Raw genomic sequence first — 25,414 nt, 5'->3', positions numbered from 1 at the left:
TGCTGCCAGTTGGCGGAATGTTTTGCATAGGAACATCGCCTGTTTTGCGTTTGGCGCATAGATAGAGGCAAAGGTGTATGTCTTCAAGGAAATTTTTTCAACCAAAAAGATGCATTAGTGGGCGGTAGTTAGAAAAAGGTTGACTACCACTGGTCTAGATGAAAATTCTTGTTCTTGGGTAGAACATTGCATTAAAAATAAAGAGTACTCATTAATGGTAAATGTTCAACCTGGACAGAGGTGGTGTCCTTCAGGGTTCTGTTCTGGGACCTCTTCTATTTAATATGTTTTAAAATGATTTTGAAAAAAGCATTGAAAGTCATGTTTCAGTGTTTGCATATGACACAAAACTCTAAAATAATACAAATGTGAGCAAGATATTACTTTGCTACAGAGGAATTTAGATAGACTTGGGGATTGGGCACTCAAATGGCAGATTACATTTATTGTAGAAAAATGCAAAGTTATATGCACTTCGGCGTAAAGTATGCACAAGCAACTTATACCCTAAATGGAAGCGAATTAGGGATAACAAAACACGAAAAGGATTTACATATTGTTATAGACAAACTATGCAACAATGTGCAATGTCAATCAGCAGTGGTTAAGGCCAGTAAGGAATTGTCATGAATAAAAAAAAGGGCGTTCATTCTCGGGATTAGAATATAATTTAGCATCTTTATAAATTACTGGTAAGAAGGAATCTTGAATATGCTGTGCAATTTTTAGCTATGAAGAAAGGTTAACAAATTTAAACCTCTTTAGTTTAGAAAGAAACATTGCCTCAGAGGGGATATGATAACGTTATAAAAATATAACACGGGCCAATACAAGCTATTGTGTGAAATCTACAGTTGCAAGAAAAAGTATTTGAACCCTTTAGAATGATATGGATTTCTGCACAAATTGGTCATAAAATGTGATCTGATCATCATCTAAGTCACAACAATAGACAATCACAGTCTGTTAAACTAATAACACACAAAGAATGAAATGTTGCCATGTATTTATTGAACACACCATGTAAACATTCACAGTGCAGGTGGAAAAAGTATGTGAACCCTTGGATTTAATAACTGCTTGAACCTCCTTTGGCAGCAATAACTTCAACTAAACGTTTCTTGTAGTTGCAGATCAGACGTGCACAACGGTCAGGAGTAATTATTGACCATTCCTCTTTAAAGAACTGTTTCAGTTGAGCAATATTCTTGGGATGTCTGGTGTGAATCGCTTTCTTGAGGTCATGCCACAGCATCTCAATCGGGTTGAGGTCAGGACTCTGGGCCACTTCAGAAGGCGTATTTTCTTATGTTTAAGCCATTCTGTTGTTGATTTACTTCTATGCTTTGGGTCATTGTCCTGTTGCAACACCCATCTTCTGTTGAGCTTCAGCTGGTAGACAGATGGCCTTAAGTTCTCCTGCAAAATGTCTTGATGAACTAGGGAATTCATTTTTCCTTCGATGATAGCAATCCGTCCAGGCCCTGACGCAGCAAAGCAGCCCCAAACCATGATGCCCCCGCCACCATACTTCACAATTGGGATGAGGTTTTGATGTTGGTGTGCTGTGCCTCTTTTTCGCCACACATAGTGTTGTGTGTTGCTTCCAAACAACTCAACTTTGGTTTCAACTGTCCACAGAATATTTTGCCAGTACTGCTGTGGAACATCCAGGTGCTCTTGTACAAACTGTAAACATGCCGCAATGTTTTGTTTGGACAGCAGTGGCTTCCTCTGTGGTATCCTCCCATGAAATCTATTCTTGTTTAGTGTTTTACGTATTGTAGATTAGCTAACAGGGATGTTAGCATTTGACAGTGACTTTTGTAAGTCTTTAGCTGACACTCTAGGATTCTTCTTCACCTCACTGAGCAGTCTGCGCTGTGCTCTTGCAGTCATTTTTACAGGACGGCCACTCCTAGGGAGAGTAGCAGCAGTGCTGAACTTTCTCCATTTATAGACAATTGGTCTTACCGTGGACTGATGAAGAGAAAGGCTTTTGGAGATACTTTTATAACCCTTTCCAGCTTTATGCAAGTCAACAATTCTTAATCGTAGGTCTTCTGAGAGCTCTTTTGTGCAAGGCATTCACATCAGGCAATGCTTCTTCTGAAAAGCAAACCCAGAACTGGTGTGTGTTTTTTTATAGGGCAGGGCAGCTGTAACCAACACCTCCAATCTCATCTCATTGATTGGACTCCAGCTGGCTGACATCTCACTCCAATCAGCTCTTGGAGATGTCATTAGTCTAGGGCAGGGGTAGGCAACCTATGGCACTAGTGCCATTCACGGCACTCGAGGTGTCTTTGCACGGCACTCGAGGCTGCTAGAGCCAAACAGGCTCTGGCCTATCAGGAGTCACAGTAAAACTTCAGATATCTGCTAATCCGAAAAGGTGGTGAAGGACAATCCTCAATTTATGCATTGCAGCACGTAGAGGTAGTGATCTCAGATCACTTCCTCCCAGCACTTGTGAATAGGAAGCCACACTGTAGTAGAGCAGCTCGCAGTTGCTGTTGCAGCTCCTGTCCTTAACATGTACCTGGCCGGACTAGTCCCCAATGGAACCCAGGGAAGCCACCCACACTGCTAGATATACACAGACATGCAGAATAACCCTCCCCTCATACAAATAATACGGACAGCCCACACACAAACATACACACAATCCGCACAAACGAAACACCACTAACAATCCACATACATGCACACAACCCCACATGCAATACCCCAAACAGCCCCCACACACTACCAAACACACACTTTGACATATCCATCCACACACACACACACACACACAATTCCACAAGCAGCACCCATACACAGTTTACATTCATATCTATGTATCATACACAATACCATAAACTACTCATGAACATAAACAATATAATCGCTCATATATGCAGGGCCTTCTTTAATGCGGGGCAAACTGGGCAGCTGCACCGTGAGCCCTGCTGGCCTCAACTATTTCTAACCCTCTGGCTGGTAATCTGCACACTAAGGAGGCCCACCGGGTGGCCCATGCACAAAGGACCACCCGCTGGGCTTCTGTCAGCAGGGACCCAGTCACACGCTGAGGTGCTTTAACAGCGCGAGCGGGCCCCTTGCTTTTCGGCAGCAGGCTGGGAGGAAGCGACGGCCACGCATCACTTCCTCCCACAAAGAGAGGAGCGCGCAGGAAAGAAGAGTAGGCAGATTGGAGGGGGGCTGGCCAAGAGCTCTAGACCCCAACTCCCAACAACTTCAGCCACCAGCAGGAAAAGTAGGAAACTGGAGGGTGGGTTTTAATGTGTATGTCTGTGTCAGTATGCCTGTCAGTGTGTGTGTGTGTGTCATATCTGTATGTTTCTGTGTCAGCATGTGTCAGTATGTCTGTGTGTGTGTGTCAGTATATCTGTGTCAGTATGTTTGTATGTCAGCATGTCTATGTGTGTGTCAGTATGTTTGTATGACAGCATGTCTGTGTGTGTGTCAGTATATCTGTGTGTGTGTGTGTGTGTGTGTGTGCTTGCAATCACGCCAACACCACATACAAACATATCCCACAAAAACTGCTTAGTGCTAAATACAGACCTGCAAACATGAGTAAATGGTAGAGCCCCAGCTGTCAATGCATTTCTGGAGTTGCACGACAGATGGGGATCTACCTTTTAATCACCCGTGCAACAGGGAGGCCGCCAAGAATTCTTGCACCTCTCTACTTTAGGTCCGCCACTGTGTTGAGGTGGAGGACGTGATTGCATGCCTGGGAAGGGGGGGACAGGGTCCAGGGGGCCCTAAACAAATGCTTTGCCCAGGGTCCACTCATTATTAAAGACAGCCCTGCATATATACGCACAAATACAACGATACAAAGCAATTACAGTAAAAATAACACAAGCAGAATACGGCAGCATACACACCTCGATTTATAAAAAAATAGGACCGGCAGGCTGCGGGACATCACAATCCTATATCGGCACAGTGCTGCTAAAAGGTTGCCTACCCCTGGTCTAGGGGTTCACATACTTTTTCCACCTGCACTGTGAATGTTTACATGGTGTGTTCAATAAAAACATGGCAACATTTCCTTCTTTGTGTGTTATTAGATTAAGCAGACTGTGATTGTCTATTGTTGTGACTTAGATGATGATCAGATCACATTTTATGACCAATTTGTGCAGAAATCCATATCATTCCAAAGGATTTACATACTTTTTCTTGCAACTGTATTTACAAACAGGGCTTCACATAAGACACGCGGTCATGCGTTTAGACTGGAAGAAAGTGAATTACCGTAATAACAATAAGGATGTGGAATTCTCCGCATGAAGAAGTGGTTTTATCAGAGTCTGTACAGATGTTTAAACAGAAACTAGATTCTTACTAGCAAAAACATAATATTCAATTATATAATTTTTCAACTGTAGGGTAATGGCTACTTGATCCAAGGATAAATCTGACTGCCATTGTGGGGTCAAGAAAGATTTTTTTCCCCTAGTTTGATCAACAGCAAAAAACAGATGAGAGGAAGGCTGAACTTAATGGACACATGTCTCTTTTCAGTCTATGTAACTAAAGAATTCCCTTCAGATCCCCAGGAAAGATGGTTGTGTTTTTTATGAAAATTCTAATACATAACAAGAGCTCAAAAAGTCCTTTCTTTACTAGCCGTTGGCGAGTAGAAATTCAGCCCTAATGAGAGTGCTATGGATCCTCAAGGTTTGCAGTGGCAAGATAACTAAGGCCTGGCTCTAATAACAGAACTTGAGATTTTAAGCCCTGACATAATCATGCTTAACGTTGTGCAAGGCATCTTCGAAATGTGGACACATTTTCATAGCGTTTGTATGCCACTGGCATCAGAATTTTATTTTGTATTTGGAACAGCTCAGTGTTCTACCTATGAAAAGTATCTTCCCTGCGTGATGCATAAGATGATCATGATAGTCTAGAGCAGCGGTTCCCAAAGTGTGGGTCGCGACCCACTGGTGGGTCGCAGGGCGATTCCCAGTGGGTCGCGCTGACCCACACATCCAGGGCCGCCGGCAGTCAGGCAGACTGACACCAGGAGGGAGCCCGGCGGCCTGCCCTGTATGCCGCCGGGCTCCCTCCAATCAATCTGCCCAGCAGCTCCGGTCTGAGCTCCGCCGGGTGCAGAGCTGCAGACTGTGTGATAGAAGTCTCGTGAGCTCCCAGAGCGTTACCATGGCAACACTCAGGGAGCTCGCGAGATTTTTATTACACTGTCTGCAGCTCTGCACCCGGCGGAGCTGCAGACCGGAGAGTTACCCCACTGGACCACCAGGGAGACACTGGACCACCAGGGAATTAAATTAAGGTAGGACACAGCCCCCAAATCCTGACCCCCTAATGTAAATAATTTTCTCCCTACCCCCCCCTGTAACCCCTTCACTCCCTGCCCCTTCCCCTCCCCACCCTGTAACCCCTTCACTCCCTGCCCCCTCCCCACCCTGTAACCCCTTAACTCCCTGCCCCCTCCCCACCCTGTAACCCCTTAACTCCCTGCCCCCTCCCCACCCTGTAACCCCTTAACTCCCTGCCCCCTCCCCACCCTGTAACCCCTTCACTCACTGCCCCCCTCCCCACCCTGTAACCCCTTCTCTCCCTGCCCCCCCAACTGTAACCCCTTCACTCCCTGCCCCCCTCCCCACCCTGTAACCCCTTCACTCCCTGCCCCCCTCCCCACCCTGTAACCCCTTCACTCCCTGCCCCCCCAACTGTAACCCCTTCACTCCCTGCCCCCCTCCCCACCCTGTAACCCCTTCACTCCCTGCCCCCCTCCCCACCCTGTAACCCCTTCACTCCCTGCCCCCTCCCCACCCTGTAACCCCTTCACTCCCTGCCCCCTCCCCACCCTGTAACCCCTTCACTCCCTGCCCCCTCCCCACCCTGTAACCCCTTCACTCCCTGCCCCCTCCCCACCCTGTAACCCCTTCACTCCCTTCCCCCCCCAACTGTAACCCCTTCAACTCCCTGCCCCCTCCCCACCCTGTAACCCCTTCACTCCCTGCCCCCTCCCCACCCTGTAACCCCTTCACTCCCTGCCCCTTCCCCACCCTGTAACCCCTTCACTCCCTGCCCCTTCACCCCCCAACTGTAACCCCTTCACTCACTGCCCCTCTCCCCACCCTGTAACCCCTTCACTCCCTGCCCCCTCCCCACCCTGTAACCACTTCACTCCCTGCCCCCTCCCCACCCTGTAACCACTTCACTCCCTGCCCCCTCCCCACCCTGTAACCCCTTCACTCCCTGCCCCCTCCCCACCCTGTAACCCCTTCACTCCCTGCCCCTTCCCCACCCTGTAACCACTTCACTCCCTGCCCCTCTCCCCACTGTAACCCCTGCCCCCCCACACTGTAACGCCTGCTCTCCCTGCTCCCCCACTGTAACCCATTTTCTTCCTGCCCCCCCCACTGTAGCCTTCTCTCCCCCTGCCCCCCACTGTAGCCCTCTCTCCCCCTGCCCCCCACTGTAGCCCTCTCTCCCCCTGCCCCCCACTGTAGCCCTCTCTCCCCCTGCTCCCCCACTGTAACCCATTTTCTTCCTGCCCCCCCCACTGTAGCCTTCTCTCCCCCCGCCCCCCCACTGTAGCCCTCTCTCCCCCTGCCCCCCACTGTAGCCCTCTCTCCCCCTGCCCCCCACTGTAGCCCTCTCCCCCTGCCCCCCACTGTAGCCCTCTCTCCCCCTGCCCCCCACTGTAGCCCTCTCTCCCCCTGCCCCCCGCTGTAGCCCTCTCTCCCCCTGCCCCCCCACTGTTGCCCCCTCTGCCCCCACTGTAGCCCTTTCTCCCCCTTCCCCCTACACTGTAGCCCTTTCTCCCCCTGCCCCCTACACTATAGCCCTTTCTCTCCCCTGCCCACCCACTGTAACACTTTCTCCCCCTGCCCGCCGCCCACTGTAACCCTTTTTCACCCTGCCCCCCTACACTGTTACCTGCACACACACTCCCTACCACACGGTCACCCTCACCTGTCTCTGCGTGTATGTGTATGAGTCTCCTTTTGTGTCAGTGTGTATCTGTTTACATGAGTGTATGTGTATCTGTGTGTAGGAAAATAAGTGTCATTGTGTGTGTATCGCTGTGTCAGTATGTGTATGTGTGTGTCTCTGTATGTGTGTATGTGTGTGTCTCTGTATGTGTACACACTGCACACATACTCTATGCAAAAAACATGCTTACATCCAAACACACATTGTGTATATGTATATTTTATATACACAGTATACACACACTGCATCCACTACACACGCACTGCAATCAAATGCAAACATTACATACAAACACACCCATGTATTAAAACACCAAAATGATATACGAACACCCCTTCATTCAAACACCGACACTACACACAAAAAGCACACCTACATTTAAAGTCCAGCACTACATTCAAACACCCCTGCGTTCAGACGCAAACATTACAAACAAGTACACCACTACATTCCAATGGCAACAGTACATACAAACACTCCCATACATGCACACACATACTTAAAGGACCACTTCAGCTTAATTAAGTGGTCTGGGTGCCAGGTCCATCTAGGATTAACCCTGCCTGCTGTAAACATAGCAGTTTCAGATAAATTGCTATGTTTACAAATGGGTTAATCCAGCCTCTAGTGGCTGACTCATTGACAGCTGCTAGAGGCGCTTCAGCGCTTCTTACTGTGATTTTCACAGTGAGAAGACACCAGCGTCCATAGGAAAGCATTGAAAATGCTTTCCTATGGACTGGCTATATGCGCGCACGGCTCTTGCCGCGCATGCGCATTCAGCCGATGACGGCTAAAGGAGGAGAGTCCCCAGCGCCAAGGGAGCCTGGCGCTGGAGAAAGGTGAGTTTTTAACCCCCTTTCTCTCCCTTCAGCCTGGCGGGAATGGGACCCTGAGGGTGGGGGCACTTTTCCTGGCACTATAGTGGTCCTTTAATACACAAACATGCTTACATTTAAACGCTCAAACACTGCTCACAAATATAACCCTGCAACGATGGACAAATGGTAGATTCCCAGCAGGCATAGCATTGTTGAAGTTCTCCGACAGGTGGAGATCTACCTTTTGGCCACAATTGCACTAGAGGGGGCCCCAGAAAGCATACTTGCACCAGGGCTCTCTCTACATTAGTTCCACCACTGGGATAATCAATGTGAGGGGCCTGGATGAGCAGGACACAACGTCTGATTCTGACTGAGTCTGTGAGTAAGCAGTTGTATGCCTCTAAAACTGATTGCCATGAAATGCAAAGTTTCTGCCTCTAAAACTGCCATGATATATCAACATTATGCATCTAAAACTGCCACGATATGCCAATTTTATGCATCTAAAGCTGATTGCCATGGTGTGCCAATTGTATGCTTTTAAAGCTGATTGCCATGGAGTGCCAATTTAATGCATCTGACTGCCAATTGTATGCCTCTGAAGCTGATTGCCATGATGTGCCAAGTTTGTGCATCTAAAAGTGATTGCCATGATATGCCAAATTTATGCATCTAAAGCTGATTGCCATGGTGTGCCAAGTTTATGCATCTAAAGCTGATTGCCATGGTGTGCCAAGTTTATGCATATAAAGCTGATTGCCATGGTGTGCCAAGTTTATGCATCTAAAGCTGATTGCCATGGTGTGCCAAGTTTATGCATATAAAGCTGATTGCCATGGTGTGCCAAGTTTATGCATATAAAGCTGATTGCCATGGTGTGCCAAGTGTATGCATCTAAAGCTGATTGCCATGGTGTGCCAAGTTTATGCATCTAAAGCTGATTGCCATGGTGTGCCAAGTTTATGCATCTAAAGCTGATTGCCATGGTGTGCCAAGTTTATGTATTTAAAGCTGCCCTGATGTTCCATTTGTAAGCCTCTAAAACTGATTGCACGGGTGTGCCAATTTTATGCACCTAAAGTTGCCATGATGTGCCAAGTTTATACATGTAAAACTGATTGCCATAATGTACCAATTTTATGCATCTAAAGCTGCCATAATGTTCCAATTGTATGCCTGTAAAACTGATTGCCATGGTGTGCCAATTGTAAGCCTCTAAAGCTGATTGCCATGGTATGCCAACTGTATGCCTCTAAAGCGGATTGCTATAGTGTGCCAATTGTATGCCTCTTAAGCTGTTTGCCATGGTGTGCCAGATTTATGCCTCTAAAAGCAATTGCCATGGTGTACATCTAAAGCGGATTGCTATGGTGTGCCAATTGTATGCCTCTAAAGCGGATTGTCTTGGTGTTCACTTTTTAAAATATGCATTAAAAAAAGCAAGTGGGTCTCGAAAAATTACCATTTTGAAAAGTGGGTCTCGGGCCATAAAAGTTTGGGAAGCCCTGGTCTAGAGAAAAGAAACCCGTATACCATCCATATTTGCACTCTTATTGCAGAGTTTACTTTCCTTCTGACATCTGTTTCAAAAGTTTATCTAATGTGGCAGTAGTCTTCCTTTCTCAAAGGGATTCCGAGATGCTGTATCTGCTGCCCAAGATTTCGATAAAAAAAGGCTCCTCTGTAAACCAATGCCGAATAGCATCCTGAGCAATACCAATGCTTCAGATATGCTCTTGATAGGATGATGTTCTATAATTTACAGATAATTAGGAGCAGGGACCCATTTCAAATTGTAGGTACTTGATGGTTACAAGTGTAGTTACGCAACAAAATACCCAGATATAAGTACTGCCATCTATATGTGGAGAATATAATGCGAATTTGGCCAACAGACCAAAATGTTTATGTTAACACACAAAAGGCAATTATGTTAAATGGTGTGAGATGTTCATCAAAATGCTTAAACACCTAGATGATTTACACGCATCTTTTATAATGTAATACAATGCCTTTGTATCATAAAATTAGCTTTTCTGAAATTCTACAACTGAAAAAAACTCACGCTTCTCTTAAATCTTCTGGAACATCCACAGTACACTTCAAGAAAGAATTCTTTGTAACGGCTTTGTTCTGGTTCACAGGTCGAAGTCGTTCAAAAGTTACTATTTCATTGTAGGTAGCATCACAAGCAGCATATTCGATAACATAAAACTAAAAAAAAAAAAAAAAAAAATTAGTTGGAAAAGTATCAGACTGCTTAACATAGTAAAAATAACTATTACATTTTCAAAGAGGCAGTACACACACACTCACTCTTTTAGTGGGAAGATCATGTTTTAGAATACCATTGTACCATGTTGCTCCTTGCACTATAGTTTCCCTCTCTGTCAAGGCCTCTCCCTGTGCTGCACTTACCTGGGTACAGCGCTGATGTCCCTCAGCGCTGGCTCAGCTTTACCCACGCTCCTCCCCCACCGACATCAGCCGGCGGGGGAGACCTTATGTGCATGCGTGGCAATGGCCGCACTCGCATTTGGGTTTCCCCATAGGAAAGGATTATTCAATGTTTTCCTATGGGGACACTAGAAGTCTCCATGCATAGCGTGAGGACGTCCAACGTTATTTAGGTGACAAAAAGTTGCCTATCCACCCGAAAGTCCCTCTAGTGATTGTCTGATAGACAGCCAGTAGAGAAGGAGTTAACCTTAGCAAATAATTATTGCAGTTTATAAAAACTACATTAACTACATGCTCAGTGTTAAAGGTTATGGGAGTTTGCACCCAGAATACTTCAATAAGCTGAAGTGGTCTGGGTGCCTACAGTGTTCCTTATATACAAAGGCTAAATTAAAGAGATTTTGCACTATCAAATACACATAAGGATAAAAATATATTCATGTAAACATTAATGCTTACCTCTCCTTTCATCATTCGTACTTTAGCAAGCCACCATCCACATGGTTCTTGGTCATTAGCTCTGGAGTAAACCTTAAAGGAAAACACTGATTCAGATACAAATACTGTAGAATACAATACCAGATGCGTTGTGACAACAACATATTATTCAAACTCATCCTAATGAAACTAGTGCTAGAGTACTGATTTGCAATGTATATATGGCTAAACCTTAATTTACACAATCAAAAAAACATTGTGTAACAAAATGGAAATATGATAACCTACAGATGCACTTTAATTTAAACATTAACAAAAGAAGTAAAAATGTATGACAAATGAGGAAGTGTTAGGACGTTAAAGACACACACCCAACACCTAAAGACTTTAGCTTGTTGAAGTGCTTTATGTGAATAGTGTCTACTTTTTCTTTCCGATTTACAAAAAGTGCAGACATGAACAGAAATGTGCACTTTTAAAAATTAACCTTGTTACACCGTCCTAGTTTAGGTTGTTATTTCCTGGTTGTTTAGCACAGTGAAGCTAATCTTAAGAAGTTATTGCTCAGAGCACCTACCTTGCAAAGACTTCTCATTGAGCTGCACTGGGAAGTCTGATTAGACAGCCACAGAAAGTCTGAAGACAGGAGATCTACAGCTTTTGTAAATTGTTTTATTTGATATAGACCCAATGAAAAAATAATCAAGCATGCTTTCATTGGGGACATATCTACTAAATAGTGACTTATTTTACTAAATTGGATAGTGAAATGTCCCTTAAAGTTTGAAAAAGCTTAAAAGATACCTTTACATTTCGATAATAATTTCTATACAATCTTATAAACAAATTATTGCTAACACCATTTAAGTGGAGTTATTGCATTCACCATTAATGATTCAACAATATGTTGGCATCTTAAGGGTCTACACCACAGCAAGAGGAACTTAGTAGAAACTGGGAGACTATAAGAAAGTGAAATAAGGGGAACTGAAAGGAAGGACAGACAAGTTATTTGACACAGATATAGGAGAGGTTTGAGTAAGTACTTGATCACAAGACCAGATTGATGACAAGGAGTTAATTGGGTGGGAGGAAGAATTAAAAAGGCAAACAAAACAAATAAAAGTAATAGAAAATTGGCACTTTAAGATCTTAGCATGGTTACTCCCTAAACGAGGTATTTGAATAAAAAAAAAAAAAAAATAAATAAATAAAAAAAATAGGCTGTAGCCTAATGGGCTTTGCCACAGTACCCCTCTTTGTACTAGGGGCTGTCCATACCCCTTGTGTGCTATCGTCTGGTTGTTCGGTATTATCTATACTTCAGCTGACTTTCCCTATATGATTCGACAAACGAACTAAGTACCGAACCACCAGGCCAACCATGCGAGGAGCGTGGCGCCAATTGACCTTCCTAACCCTGTTCTCACACTCTTAATTACAAAGACACAAATCAAATGGGTGATCCCCTGGGTGGCTGGCGTTCATATATGCGAACACGTGGCGGCGGCCATCTTAGAATACAAACTGCACCAGCGGGGTTTGGTCGTCGAGTGTCTGGAACGCAAATCGGACACTCGACGGCACGAACACCGCAGAGACTTTCACCCTCATGTAAGTTCGTGTAAACTCAGGGGAACATAGCGGCATTCCGTGAAAAGAACCACACGAACGAGGGGATTTCAACAAACTAAAGCACAAACCAGTTTTAAAGGCAATTTAGTGTAATTCAAACTCTCGAACGTAGACTGACCGCACAGCCCAGACGCATGAAACTATTTTCGGCATACACCTCGTGTGCGGTCGGTAAAACTAAAACCTCCCTAGAATTGTCGAACCCCTAAACCGATCTGGGTGATTTTTCAGTATGTTGCTCCCCCAGATCAGGGCTATCAGGGGATGAATTGTGGGAGTATGATAGGTTTTTAAGGTACTTATGAAAATGTGGAAACATTTTCATTTTTTTCAATTGGAGATTGAGTTGATACAGTAATTAACTCAATTATCTCCTAAGCAGAGGGGAGGGATTGTGTGGAATGTATGAGAATGACTCATTACCTGACTGTTTATTGCTTGTTTACGTTTTTTGCCTGTGCCCAACAAGGTACCTGGGGTTCGACAATTCTATGGAGGTTTTAGTTTTACCGACCACACACACGAGGTGTATGCCGAAAATAGTTTAGAAGCAGATGGCACCAGAACATAGGAAGAGCAGGCAAGCAGCTATTAGCATTATGGGATAATTAACTCCCATAATCAAAGTGTTTGATGGAACACAATACATCATCAATACACTTTGGTGCTTATTCAACTTATTGTGCAGTATCTAGGACATCCATAACAGAGTTGCTCTTCTCAATTTTGTCCACGTTTGGACAGCATTCATTGGCTAAATGTGTCAGTTCAAAAACTTAAATGAATGCAATGCAAGTGCACATTAGTGCTATAGATAGCAAGGGGTTGGTTCATGAGCGAACCTCAGTACAATCTCCCCCCACATCATGGTGCCATTTATGCTGAGGGAGCACACAAGGGTACTAATGGAACCACGAAAGAAATACCTGAGGCCAAATGGGCTCTTTCTGCAAGATGATGCCGGATCATACGGGAATGGACTCGGAGCATCATGAGAAGATGACAGTGCCTGAATTCAAATCACTACGCGTGTTTTAAATTCACTGATCACTCCAGTAAATGTTTCAGTAGCATTTACCACAGCAAGGAACAGGGGGACTGTCACTTTCAGGAAAAGTGACAGGCAGTCTTTAATAAGGAGAATGTAGTATTCAATAAACTTGTGCAGAAATCCTTTACAGCTGCAATCGACGAATCAAATTCATGCTAAGTTACGCACAAATTGATTAATCCATCAGGGATTTACCTGTGGAGTCTTACAACAGACATAAAACAACAGGAATTTGATTTGTTTGTAGCAGGTGAAAATGACTTGTGCACAAGTTTGGTAGTCCAAATTCCTTAATAGATCCAATAACTATTTAAATCAGAAACTTACTTCTACATCATCCCCCTCTGTAATTTCCTTTTTGATATCGGGTAACGGTGGCATTCGAACTTCATGGAATGGAACCTGACGCTCTGGTTGCCAGCTAAGAAAACAGAACAGTAAATAAGTAAACCAAATGAGTGCAAATAGTGCATAAAACAATCTTGAGAAAATATACTTACTTGTTTTCAAAAACAACTGTAAGTGAATCTTCATGGACATCTTTAATGAATCCCTGTAAAATAAAAAATACGTTTGAGTTGTATATATAGATCTCGAAAGGAGTATCTGAAAACAAAATATAGGTTCTGCTTTATTCTTTTTACAAAAAAAAAAATGATGTGGATTTCACACTTGTCAAACTATGCATTAGTATTTTGTCTAACAGAACATGTATTTTTTTTTTATTTATTACTTTTAAATCTACATGTTTAAGGGACTAAAGTGGTAACCCAATCTACCTGACAATCATTGTCTGAACACAAAATGAGACCTGGATATGTACATAAAATACATCTGAAATGAGGAATGGAGGCAAAAAATAGCTAATAAGGAAAACAAATCTATGTCTGATAAATTCAAATGCCAAAACGGAGGCAAAAGTAGCCATGTTGTGATTAGACAGAATAGCCAGTGTTAAAGGGACACTATAGTCACCAGAACAACTACAGCTTATTGAATTTGGGAAAATGCAGTGTTTACATTACAGCCAGTGATAACTTCACTGGCCACTCCTCAGATAGCGGTTAGAGATCCTTCCTGGGTCATGGCTGCCTAAAATGCACCCACACATTCAGTATCTCCTCCCTCTGAATGCAGACATTGAACTTTCCTCAGAGATTCATTGATTCAATTCATCTCTATAAGGAGATGCCGATTGGCCAAGGCTGTGTTTGAATCATCCTGATCTGCCTCCATGTCAGACTCAGCCAATCTTATGGGGAAGCATTGTGATTGGATCAGGCCACCACTTCTGATGATGTCAGCAGACAGCTTTTTTTTTTTGAGGCAAACAGCAAGCAAACAGCTTCGGGCTTGAATACAGTAAGATTTTGCTATATTTATGGAGGCCCAGATTGTGGTTTTAAAACTATAGGGTCAGGAATACATGTTTGTGTTCCTGACCCTATAATGATCCTTTAAAGTATTTTGCACTCTGCCCTCCCACAGACTCCTTTTCATAGTGTGTGCTTGCAGTGTGTCATGTGCGTGTGGTGAACACTGGCTGTATGTCATGCGGAGAGTACCGACTGCTGAATGCAAATGTGGTGTGTTGGCTGCATTTGATGTGCACCCTGGCTGAATGTGGTTTTGAACACAGACACACACCGATCCATACACCCACACCAGACAGTGGAATATACACTGCACACCGACCCATACATACGCTACCGGCAGCTGAAATTCCGTGGATGTGTAGCCTGTTCCCTCTACCCTTTAGAATGTGTTAGCCCCGGGATATGATATGCAGAATCCAAGCGGCCACTAGTTCTGAGCATCGTGATGAGTGGGAGGCTGCTGACATTTCTCACACCTTCCTGCAACAGTAGACGCCCCCATCATGGCGTCTCGGTACGCCTGCAGGAGAAACAGTCCCTGCTGGACACCAACTACACCCAAAGGAGCCCTGCCTAATATAATAATAAAAATAAATCTTCCTGCCAGGCATCTAGAACTGCACGTCCTGGGAGTCGCATTATATAAAATTCCGAGTTCCTGTTGTAGAAGGGTCTTTATTTCCTTTTGATATGCAGCCTCATTAAAAGATACTTTACAAGTGGGTGTGGAAAGCAGCAGGCATCTTAATCCCTACAGTACTCTGTAGTGGTTATGGTGCTAGGAGTTTTAAGCATGTCTGTCACCAGCAAGATGTGTGCACTGACGACAAATTTTAAACTTGCAGAGAATTGACATTAGGCAGCCCAGAATAGAGTTCCTAATACCTATCATACCTTTCAAATTGAAACACTGCACAGACTCCCAACACCATGACCATTTCAAATCACTAAAGTAGTCATGATGGTTGGAGTAACCCTTTAAAAAGGACCAATCCGGGCACATTAACCTTATCAGAAGGACGTTGTTATGGTGTAAGAAGGTCCTGGCACCAGTTTGCCTCTGGACTTCCAATCCACGAATACTTCCTGATGAAAGATTCAGACTGAGCCAACTGACAGGCTGAGTTAGTCTGCTGACTGATCCACTCTCTGTCGATCAGTGGGGCCTAGATAGAAGCTACCTGATTAAAGGCACAGATATGGAGTGAAAGTTCAGAGGCAGAGCAGTCAGACAAGTCAGGACTTTATAGCACAAAAACAACTTATCTGATGAAGTTGTTATCGTAAATTCCCAAGGAAAATAAAGTGTGTGCCAAACACACACAATAAAGGATCATTACATTCTCAAAAGACTTAATCTGAATGAAGCCGTTTGGGGGGCTGGAGTCCTGGAGGACAGTCATATCTTCAGGTAAGAAACCATTTTTGAACAGTTTAACGCCTACGTTGGTCCTTGGGCACTTATCCGCCCTACCTTTTGCCTCCCCTGCTCTACCTCTAAAGGAGAGGAAGCATACATAGAGAGAGTCAGCTGATAGCTTATCACCAGCAATACTTCCCTTCCTGCTTTCCTACGCTGGAGGAGGAGTGTGGCTGAGTGCTCAAAGACCAACTTAGGTGTTAAACCATTAGAAAACGGTTAAACACCTTAAAGGGACACACCTTTAACCCCTTAAGGACACGTGACATGTCATGATTCCCTTTTATTCCAGAAGTTTGGTCCTTAAGGGGTTAAGGCAGTACTCCAAACAACTTCATCATCTCATTTCAATAACACAATAAGACTACATCCTGTATGTGACTGCATTTAACCCATCTAGCTCAATTAAAAGTGACATTTTAGAGTAGAAACTATAAGCACCAAAACAACTTTAGCTTAAATGGGTTCTATAGAGTTAGGAATACAAATATATATTCCTAACATTATAGTGCCCTCTAGACCCTCCTCCTTCTGGTGCATAAATAGTTTACCAGAATCCATCGACGCTGTCCCTCAGCCCCCTCCAACAGGTAGATCTAATGCGTATGCACATTAGGCCCTCTCCTTAGGAAAGCATTGCTTCAAAGCTTTTCTTATGGGGCTTTCACAGACATTTGAGGGCCTCATGCAGAGCATGAGGACGTCCAGCGTCATTTAACATAGTCAAACTCCATGAGAATCCAGGATGCACATCTAGTGGCTGTCTGATAGACCGTCACTAGAGGCAGTCCTAGTCCTGCAAAGTAATCATTGCAGTTTTTCAAAAACCACAGTGTTTTATACTGCAGGGCTAAGGTGGATAGGGACACTGCACCCATACCCTTTCAATGAGATGAAGTGGTCTGGGTACCTATAGTATCCCTTTAATAGAGTTGCTTTGGTGCAAAGACAATGCCCTACAATCTTACTGTGCAATTATCTGCTACACAGGAGTTAATTCACATTTATGCAACCCTAGTAATCCCTCCCCAAAATGTGTGACTTACACATTTTCTGTAAAGAGAGATCTAAATGTTTAAAACTTCCTTTACTGCACAGTCTGTTTAATTTAACATTTGTGTCTACTATTCCGTTAACAGTCTGCAAGAGCCTCCTCTGTGTGATAAAAGTTTAATTAACAGAGCAGGAGATAAAAACATCTCCAGTGAACACATTGTGCTGCCAGATCTGACTGAAAATGAAACCATTTTTTTCCATGTTGGCTTTGCAAGATATTGCCAGTGGGTGTGTGGTAGAGCTGCAGGAACAGAAACTAAAGAGATTTTACACCTAAAAGCAGTGAGCTGCTTCATTAAGGTATAGTTGTTCTTAGAGTATCCCTTTAAAAAGATTTTTAAAATGTGACCTTTTCTTAATGCAGCAGCCATACTATGGTTATCAATTTATATGTAGCCCAGTTACCGCTTGGTAAACGGACACTGGCAATCTAGAACTGTTTGTACATTATCATAAACAAAAAAGTTACAAGAGAGTGGGCTTAGTGCTCTTTAAACAATAAACCTATGGTACTTGGACTGCCAATTTAAAGTTTTAGGAAAAGAACACATACCATGGGAAAATGCATACCTTGCTCAGCAAAAATAAGTATTTTCATTTGTGAACATAAAATCACCACCAAAACTTGAGTTCATGTTTATAAATGAAGCTGGTTTCGCTGCTATGTCATAAAAGCACTAGAATTGGCAGGCGAGACAACCACTGTAGGGATTTCTGCACTTGGTCCATTTTTACTTTGAATTGTATGTACTTTACCCACATCTAGATTGTAAGCTTATTGAATCAGGACCGCCACAACCATTTGTTCACAATTCAAACTTGTCTTATTGTATTTACTTGTATGCCTCATCCATCCATCGTACAGTGCTACAGAATACACACTAGCACCTAAAATAAGTTGACACATGGCTCTCTATGCACTTGCACAGTCTGGCGATCTTGCATTTCACAATTCTCAGCAGGCACTTGCAACTCTAATTTTTATGGGATGCAGCTCACGTCACAAGTTGATTGGACTACTTGAACCTATGGAAATCTTGGATGAGGAAGAAGCAGTTTTCTGACATAAATTTTATCCTGCATATACTAGCAACAATCCAAAGTAAACTTGCCACCTACATGATTTTTGGAAGACAGCTTTTCTTTCAATATGTGAAACAATAAAAGTAAGTTAAAGATCTAAACATCAGACTACATAGTCACTCAAGTTGGGAAAACGTATGTTCTCTAAATGTTTTGCCAGCTGCACTTAAATATTTTTAGTGTTTCAGTCAGCAATGTACTTCTTGCACCTGTGATCATTCTTCATGAAGTTTGATACCACTATAACCCCCTCCCTTTCCAACAAACCCCAGTTGCCACCTAATGCAATAGCCTAAGTGTGGGGTAAAATAACGATCAACCAATACTTTGTGTTCAGAAAAACAGTTTGCATTTTTCAAAAATAAATAAATAATAAATTGAGAATGTAGGCTGGATTGATCTTGAAGGTACACAGTTGCAGTTGTAAAATATCTACCGATTACTTCTACTATGACTCATTCAAAAATAAAAAATAAATAGTTTTGTGATAAGTTTGAAAAAGCAAAGAATCATGTTAAATTAAATATTTTCTTATTTTACAGAAAAACTGAATAATTATTAAAACCAAATACCTGAGTAATTATACAGCCGAATATACCGCCAAATGGAGGAAAACCAGTTTTAAAAATAGAAAGGCTCCAATGTGTTTGAAATTGCTGACAATGCTCTGGCGTTTGAAGAGCGACAGTGGCAGCTGCAATACTTTGTAGAGAAACACCCACCTCCCGGACAGCATACTTTAGGTGTCTTTCTTGTTACATATTCTAACTAAGCAATCTATTCTTAAATCCTACTGAAGTTCAACTTAGACTACAGATGCCTATAATTTCATATTAAGTGAAACAAACATTAAATATTAATAGCCATGGTGACTAATCCACAATTCTCCTAAGAAGTGCAGGCAATGCACTAAAGATCCAAACGGTAGGGCAACATTTTTTGCAGGGATGGCCAAAAAGTAGATTTCATAGTGTTTTATAACATCAATTCCCATGAAGCTCACCCCCCTTAGGCCTGGCTAACAATCACTGGAGATGTAGTTCAACTGTTGTAACACCTTTTAGTCACCTCTGATATAAAGACCTAATAAGACCAAAAGTACAGGTAAATGTGGAATCCTCCAAGTCCTTGATGTTTTTATCAGACATAGAAAAGAATATCTGTACAGCTCATTTTTAGAAATCTTGGCACCAAAATCCCAAACCCCAAAATCCATGCAGAATTGTACAGAGAGGAAAGGCAGCAGTATCCAGGCAGCAACAAAGAGGTCCAGCTTTGGGTGCATCATAATCACTACAGTAAGTTGTATGTTGTTAAAGGAACACTATAGTCAGGAAAACCGCTTGTTACCCTGAGGGTGCCCCCACCCTCAGGGTCCCCCTCCCGCGGCGCTGAAGGGGTTAAAACCCCTTCAGCTACCTACATTTCCCCGCGCCGGGCTTCCTTACCTCTCCTCCCCCGCCGACGTCAGCATCCTTGTCTGACGTCACCGGCGCCAAATGCGCATGCGTGGCAATACCGCACGCGCATTCAAAGTGTCCGTAGGAAAGCATAATATGCCTCATTCATTGCTGATGTCCGGAAGACAGCCACTAGAGGCTGGCTTAACCCCAGATGTAAACAAACTGCTATGTTTACATCAGGCAGGGTTAACCCTAGAGGGACCTTACACCCAGACCACTTCATTGAGCTGAAGTGGTCTGGGTGACTATAGTGTCCCTTTAAGCTGTCCCTTAAGAAGACAACCATGTTTTCTGTGAGGTCTTCTTCAGTTGCTGGTGCTTCATCTGACAGGACCCGAAGTCAGCGCTGTACACTTGTACATGTGAAGAGTACAACACTGATGTGTATGGACGATCCCTCATGACTGAGGGATACTCCATACAAAAGCCTTTTTCCCTTCAGCTGTGACGGCTTGACATGAGGTATCTTCACCTTTTGTTGAGCTTTGACAAGCGAAGAAAAAAAAATACATAAGACAAAGATGTCCCTGCTTTGTCTGAAGATATATTTTCACTGTGATGGAATTTTAATGAAATTCCAACACAGTCTTAATGAGCATTTCATCTTTATGAAATGCTAATTTTTTCGGGAAGTGGGTTTCAGCGCTGCTTAAGCACAGTGACACAAATATGAAATACAGTACTGATCTACTCCATGTCATATTGCATAGGGCAAATGGTTGTTGAGGAATGTGAGACCGGCTATCTAAAGTTGTCTCTCAACCTGCTCTTTCTGCTCATTTTTGAGCTACTTGTAGATAACCCAAGTCAATGGTGTACTCGCTTGACTACACTAGAGTAAATAGCAGAAGTCCTTGAAAGATTCCTCATTCTCCAGTAGATCTTGTGCACGCACATCAGCTGTTGTGAGTAAATCACTGAATGGAAATAACAAAATGTGGCAGATGTACGCTGTTTTAAGCTCTTCTATTTCCTACAGTTTGCAAAACATTAATAGTTCTTTACTAAAGTGAGAATTCAAAGCGAATATCATATTTAAAGAGGCACCGTCACCCCCCTCGCTCACGCAAAATGAGTATATCATGAATATAAAATCCTCATTGACTGTTGGAATTTAAGTGAAATTCCAACCCAGTTAAAAGATATACTGAGACAAAATAGGGACTACTTTGTCTCAGTATATTTCTTATGCCTGACACTTCAAGACACTGGGCAGAACTACTGCAATCTAAAAGTGTCACTCTCCAGCCGTCACCAGTGACACTGCAGGGATATTAGCTGTGTCTATGGAGGATCCAAAGGTCTTGCTGCATTCTCCATAGAACTCAATGCTGTTCTCTTGCGCATAAAAAGGAGAGTACAGCAGTGACGTCAGCTGAAAGACTATGGAGGCACAGGTTCAGGTAAGTAAATCTCACCTTTCCCCGCCCCTGGACACTGGACCACCAGTGGCGATAAAACCGTTGGGGAGCCAACAAATTATGCAAAGTCCCCAGATGATGACATCTATAAAGCCAGTTCAGGCTATTCAGCCCTTAGGTTTGAAATTAACTTTGAATTCTCCATTTAGTGAATAACCCTGATTGTATTCTACATATGGCAAAGTAGTCACTGCCTTGTCTTATATTGTAATTGTGCTGGAACGTCAATGAAATTCCAGCACCATCAATAAGCTCTTAATTCTACCATTATTAAAACAAAAATCCACAGAAGGCACCCAGACCACTTCGTCTTAATGAAGTGGTCAGGGTGCAGTTAGTTGCCCTTTAGTTTAATCTAGTCACTCTAAAATATTGTTCATTAGATACAGCGAAGTTTTGATTTAAAACATCCAGTGGCTTCCGGACACTGCAATGATTTTGTGTCATGTGACATTCAACATCTATGAGGTCAAACACCATTAAATGCAGCTATGAGAAGCATTTGATTGATGCTCACTTCTCACCTTGCCCCCAATACTCTTCTATGAGGAGCATTGGATTGGATGATTATGACGTTGAAGTGAAGCTGTGAGAGGAGAGTACAGCAACACCGAGTGAGTCTCACCACTGAAAAAAAAAGTTACGCAAAACATCCCCCTCCCCCCCTTTTTTTTTTTACATTTTTTATTATAGGTCCAAAGGGGTGTGGGGCTGAATCTTTATATGGACTTGGACACTATAGTGTTAAGAATACATGCTTGTATTCCTAATGCTACAGTGTTCCTTAAATAACATTTTCATTAGCCTACCAGTATTTTCAAAGTTGCTCTCTTTATGCATCTCAAAAAAAACAGCTGTCACCAACAATGCCTGTTTCAAATGGCAACGAATCCAGGATAGATTTGTGTGTCATAGGCAAGTGTTTGAATGAGTTCAATCACAACCATATCCATATACCAATTATGGACAGCTCATTCAAGAAGAAAAACAAAGTTTAAGATCCAAATATATCTGCTCATCAGAGCTGTAGTAAAAAGACTACAACACCTATAATAAGAAATGTATTAAGTATTTAAAAAAATATAAATAAATAAAGAAAAAAAGAAAACAGGGAAGAAGAGACTTAGGCCACGAACTCTGAAACAGATGGAAGTTTAGAATAGAAATTCGAAAAGGTAAGGACTTACTCAAAATGCTCAAATACGTAACTTAAAGATGCTCTTACAAAACTCCCCTTATAGTCTTTTACAAGCTCACTAAGGTCACACAGATATATAGCCAATTCTCTTATTGCTATTTTTAAATTATGATAATGACCTGATCATGATCTTTTCTTTTTAATAGTTACCACATAATGACTAAGCCTTCACTATATAACTGTTACCCAAACTTGACCGTTACTCATATAGTTATTCTCCATAAAGTGCTCAAACAGTTGCACACTCAAAGACAATTTGGTTTTTCAAGAACATAATTACTGCTGTTACATTTCTATAGGTAACATGAATGTGATAAACTATTAAAAACAGTTAGCTCCAGTGATGTAACGTCTATTTTGTCTTTTTCACTGACGTCAATGCAGAACAAGTTCATGATCTCACCCATAGATCCGATCAGGTTTCCCCTCTGTTGAGGAAATGAGTAAAAATCTACTTTCACATTTAGAGAAAAAAAAAAAGTAAACGATTAAAGTGATTGCACTTTGCTATTGTTCCTTTTTTAACCTTTGTGAACAATCATCCCCTTTACATTCAAACTGTCCCAAGCCACTGAGTCAACATAACTGGTTGTTAACAGGATGGATACCAAGCAATTCACATGGCAACCTTTACAACCAGAAACATGCACAGCTCAGAAAAGTGTATACCTATAAAGTACCGTAATCTGTAGAGAAAAGCAAGGCCTTCAATGGTAGCTGAACTACAACCCCCATGAAGCTGTGAAAGGCTTAAGCTTAGCTACACATGGAAGTTGTATTTCTAGCACAGCTGGGGGTCCATCTCTTGGCCACCCCACTTGTAGACAAAGGAGAACACTATGAGATCAGCCTAAATAATCCAAATGGTTACTTACGAACACTACAGAGCTGCACACGTGTTTATATAGAGCATTTATACACCTCCCTAGGAACTTAGTTGACATTATGTGCATCTTTATTACTGGTACTGGGTTATTTAATCACTCACCCACCACTGAGATCATCCTCAGCCATACAATAACACACAGTAATTAACCCTCAGCCATCACTGAGATCATCCTCAGCCATACAATAACACACAGTAATTAACCCTCAGCCATCACTGAGATCATCCTCAGCCATACAATAACACACAGTAATTAACCCTCAGCCATCACTGAGATCATCCTCAGCCATACAATAACACACAGTAATTAACCCTCAGCCACCACTGAGATCATCTTCAGCCACACAATAACACAGTAATGCACCCTCAGCCACCACTGAGATCATCTTCAGCCACACAATAACACACAGTAATGCACCCTCAGCCATCACTGAGATCATCCTCAGCCACACAAACAGCACACAGTAATTAACCCTCAGCCATCACTGAGCTCGTGCTCAGCCATACAATAACACACAGTAATGAACCCTATCCCTATGAGGGTAACCGAGCGGTGATCACTCTCAGGCTGCTCACAGCCCCCTTTACCCACTCCATCCCCCCCCAGCACAGCCGCGGCCTCCACCGTCCGCCATCTCCGGGCCCAGAGTGCGGCCTGCCCCCCTCCCTGGCCCTCACACGGGCTCTCCCACACACGGGGGTCCGTCCTCCCCCGCTCTCACCCCCTGGCTCCCCGCCCTGCCCGCGGCCGGCCTCCCCGCCTCGTTACCTTGTAGAAGGCTCCGTTAGAGCCGCGCACTTCCACCGTCAGGTCCTCCATGTTGGAAACGCAAAGGGCGATGGGAAGGATTTCTAGAAAGTTTCTGCGTCACCCAGGAGGGAGGCCGTGACTGGGCGGGGAGGAGGGGAGGGCTGGGGCTCGGGATGGGAGCAGGGCGATGTACTAATAGCGCGGCTAAATTTGGCGTGAGAGGGTGACCGTGTTAATGTGTCCACTGACAGAGAGCAGAAGGAGGGCACAGACAGGAGAGGCGGCGATATGAACTAACATGAGGAGTGGGAAACCTAGGGGTCCTGGGAAAGGAGGGGGAGGGGGTTACAGCTTGGGGGTAGGAAGGCTGTGATACTGGGGGGTTATTAGAGAATGGGGGTAGGAAGGCTGATACTAGGGGGGTGGGGGTTATTAGAGAATGGGGGTAGGAAGGCTGATACTAGGGGGGTGGGGGTTATTAGAGAATGGGGGTAGGAAGGCTGTGATACTAAGGGGGGGGGTTATTAGAGAATGGGGATAGGAAGGCTGATACTAGGGGGGTTATTAGAGAATGGGGTAGAAAGGCTGTGATACTAAGGGGGTTATTAGAGAATGGGGGTAGGAAGGCTGTGATACTAAGGGGGTTATTAGAGAATGGGGGTAGGAAGGCTGTGATACTAAGGGGGTTATTAGAGAATGGGGGTAGGAAGGCTGTGATACTAAGGGGGGGGGGTTATTAGAGAATGGGGATAGGAAGGCTGATACTAGGGGGGTTATTAGAGAATGGGGTAGAAAGGCTGTGATACTAAGGGGGTTATTAGAGAATGGGGGTAGGAAGGCTGTGATACTAAGGGGGTTATTAGAGAATGGGGGTAGGAAGGCTGTGATACTAAGGGGGTTATTAGAGAATGGGGGTAGGAAGGCTGTGATACTAAGGGGGTTATTAGAGAATGGGGGTAGGAAGGCTGTGATACTAAGGGGGTTATTAGAGAATGGGGGTAGGAAGGCTGTGATACTAAGGGGGGGGGTTATTAGAGAATGGGGATAGGAAGGCTGATACTAGGGGGGTTATTAGAGAATGGGGTAGAAAGGCTGTGATACTAAGGGGGTTATTAGAGAATGGGGGTAGGAAGGCTGTGATACTAAGGGGGTTATTAGAGAATGGGGGTAGGAAGGCTGTGATACTAAGGGGGTTATTAGAGAATGGGGGTAGGAAGGCTGTGATACTAAGGGGGTTATTAGAGAATGGGGGTAGGAAGGCTGTGATACTAAGGGGGTTATTAGAGAATGGGGGTAGGAAGGCTGTGATACTAAGGGGGTTATTAGAGAATGGGGGTAGGAAGGCTGTGATACTAAGGG

At 43.5% G+C, this 25,414-nt stretch overlaps 1 protein-coding gene across 2 annotated transcripts in view; it reads right to left on the bottom strand.

Annotated features, from left to right (window-relative positions):
• The window catches only part of FXR1 (FMR1 autosomal homolog 1), a 48,829-nt gene extending 24,647 nt beyond the window's left edge, over nt 1-24,182 (bottom strand). The window contains exons 1-5 of one of the 2 annotated variants that reach the window (XM_063442699.1): nt 24,074-24,182; nt 13,902-13,954; nt 13,729-13,822; nt 10,737-10,808; nt 9,883-10,031 (exon numbers count right to left, since the gene is read on the bottom strand). In XM_063442699.1, coding sequence (XP_063298769.1) covers nt 9,883-10,031; nt 10,737-10,808; nt 13,729-13,822; nt 13,902-13,954; nt 24,074-24,124 — 419 coding nt within the window. In that variant the 5' untranslated portion in view covers nt 24,125-24,182. The remainder of the gene's footprint in view (nt 1-9,882; nt 10,032-10,736; nt 10,809-13,728; nt 13,823-13,901; nt 13,955-24,073) is intronic. The other variant, XM_063442700.1, reaches the window with a different exon arrangement.
• Nucleotides 24,183-25,414: the final 1,232 nt, after the last annotated feature.

Source organism: Pelobates fuscus, chromosome 2, assembly GCF_036172605.1.
Source record: "Pelobates fuscus isolate aPelFus1 chromosome 2, aPelFus1.pri, whole genome shotgun sequence".
Classification (NCBI taxonomy): domain Eukaryota; kingdom Metazoa; phylum Chordata; class Amphibia; order Anura; family Pelobatidae; genus Pelobates; species Pelobates fuscus.
The sequence above is the reverse complement of the archived record's forward strand: the minus strand, read 5'-3'. Positions and strand labels throughout refer to the sequence as shown.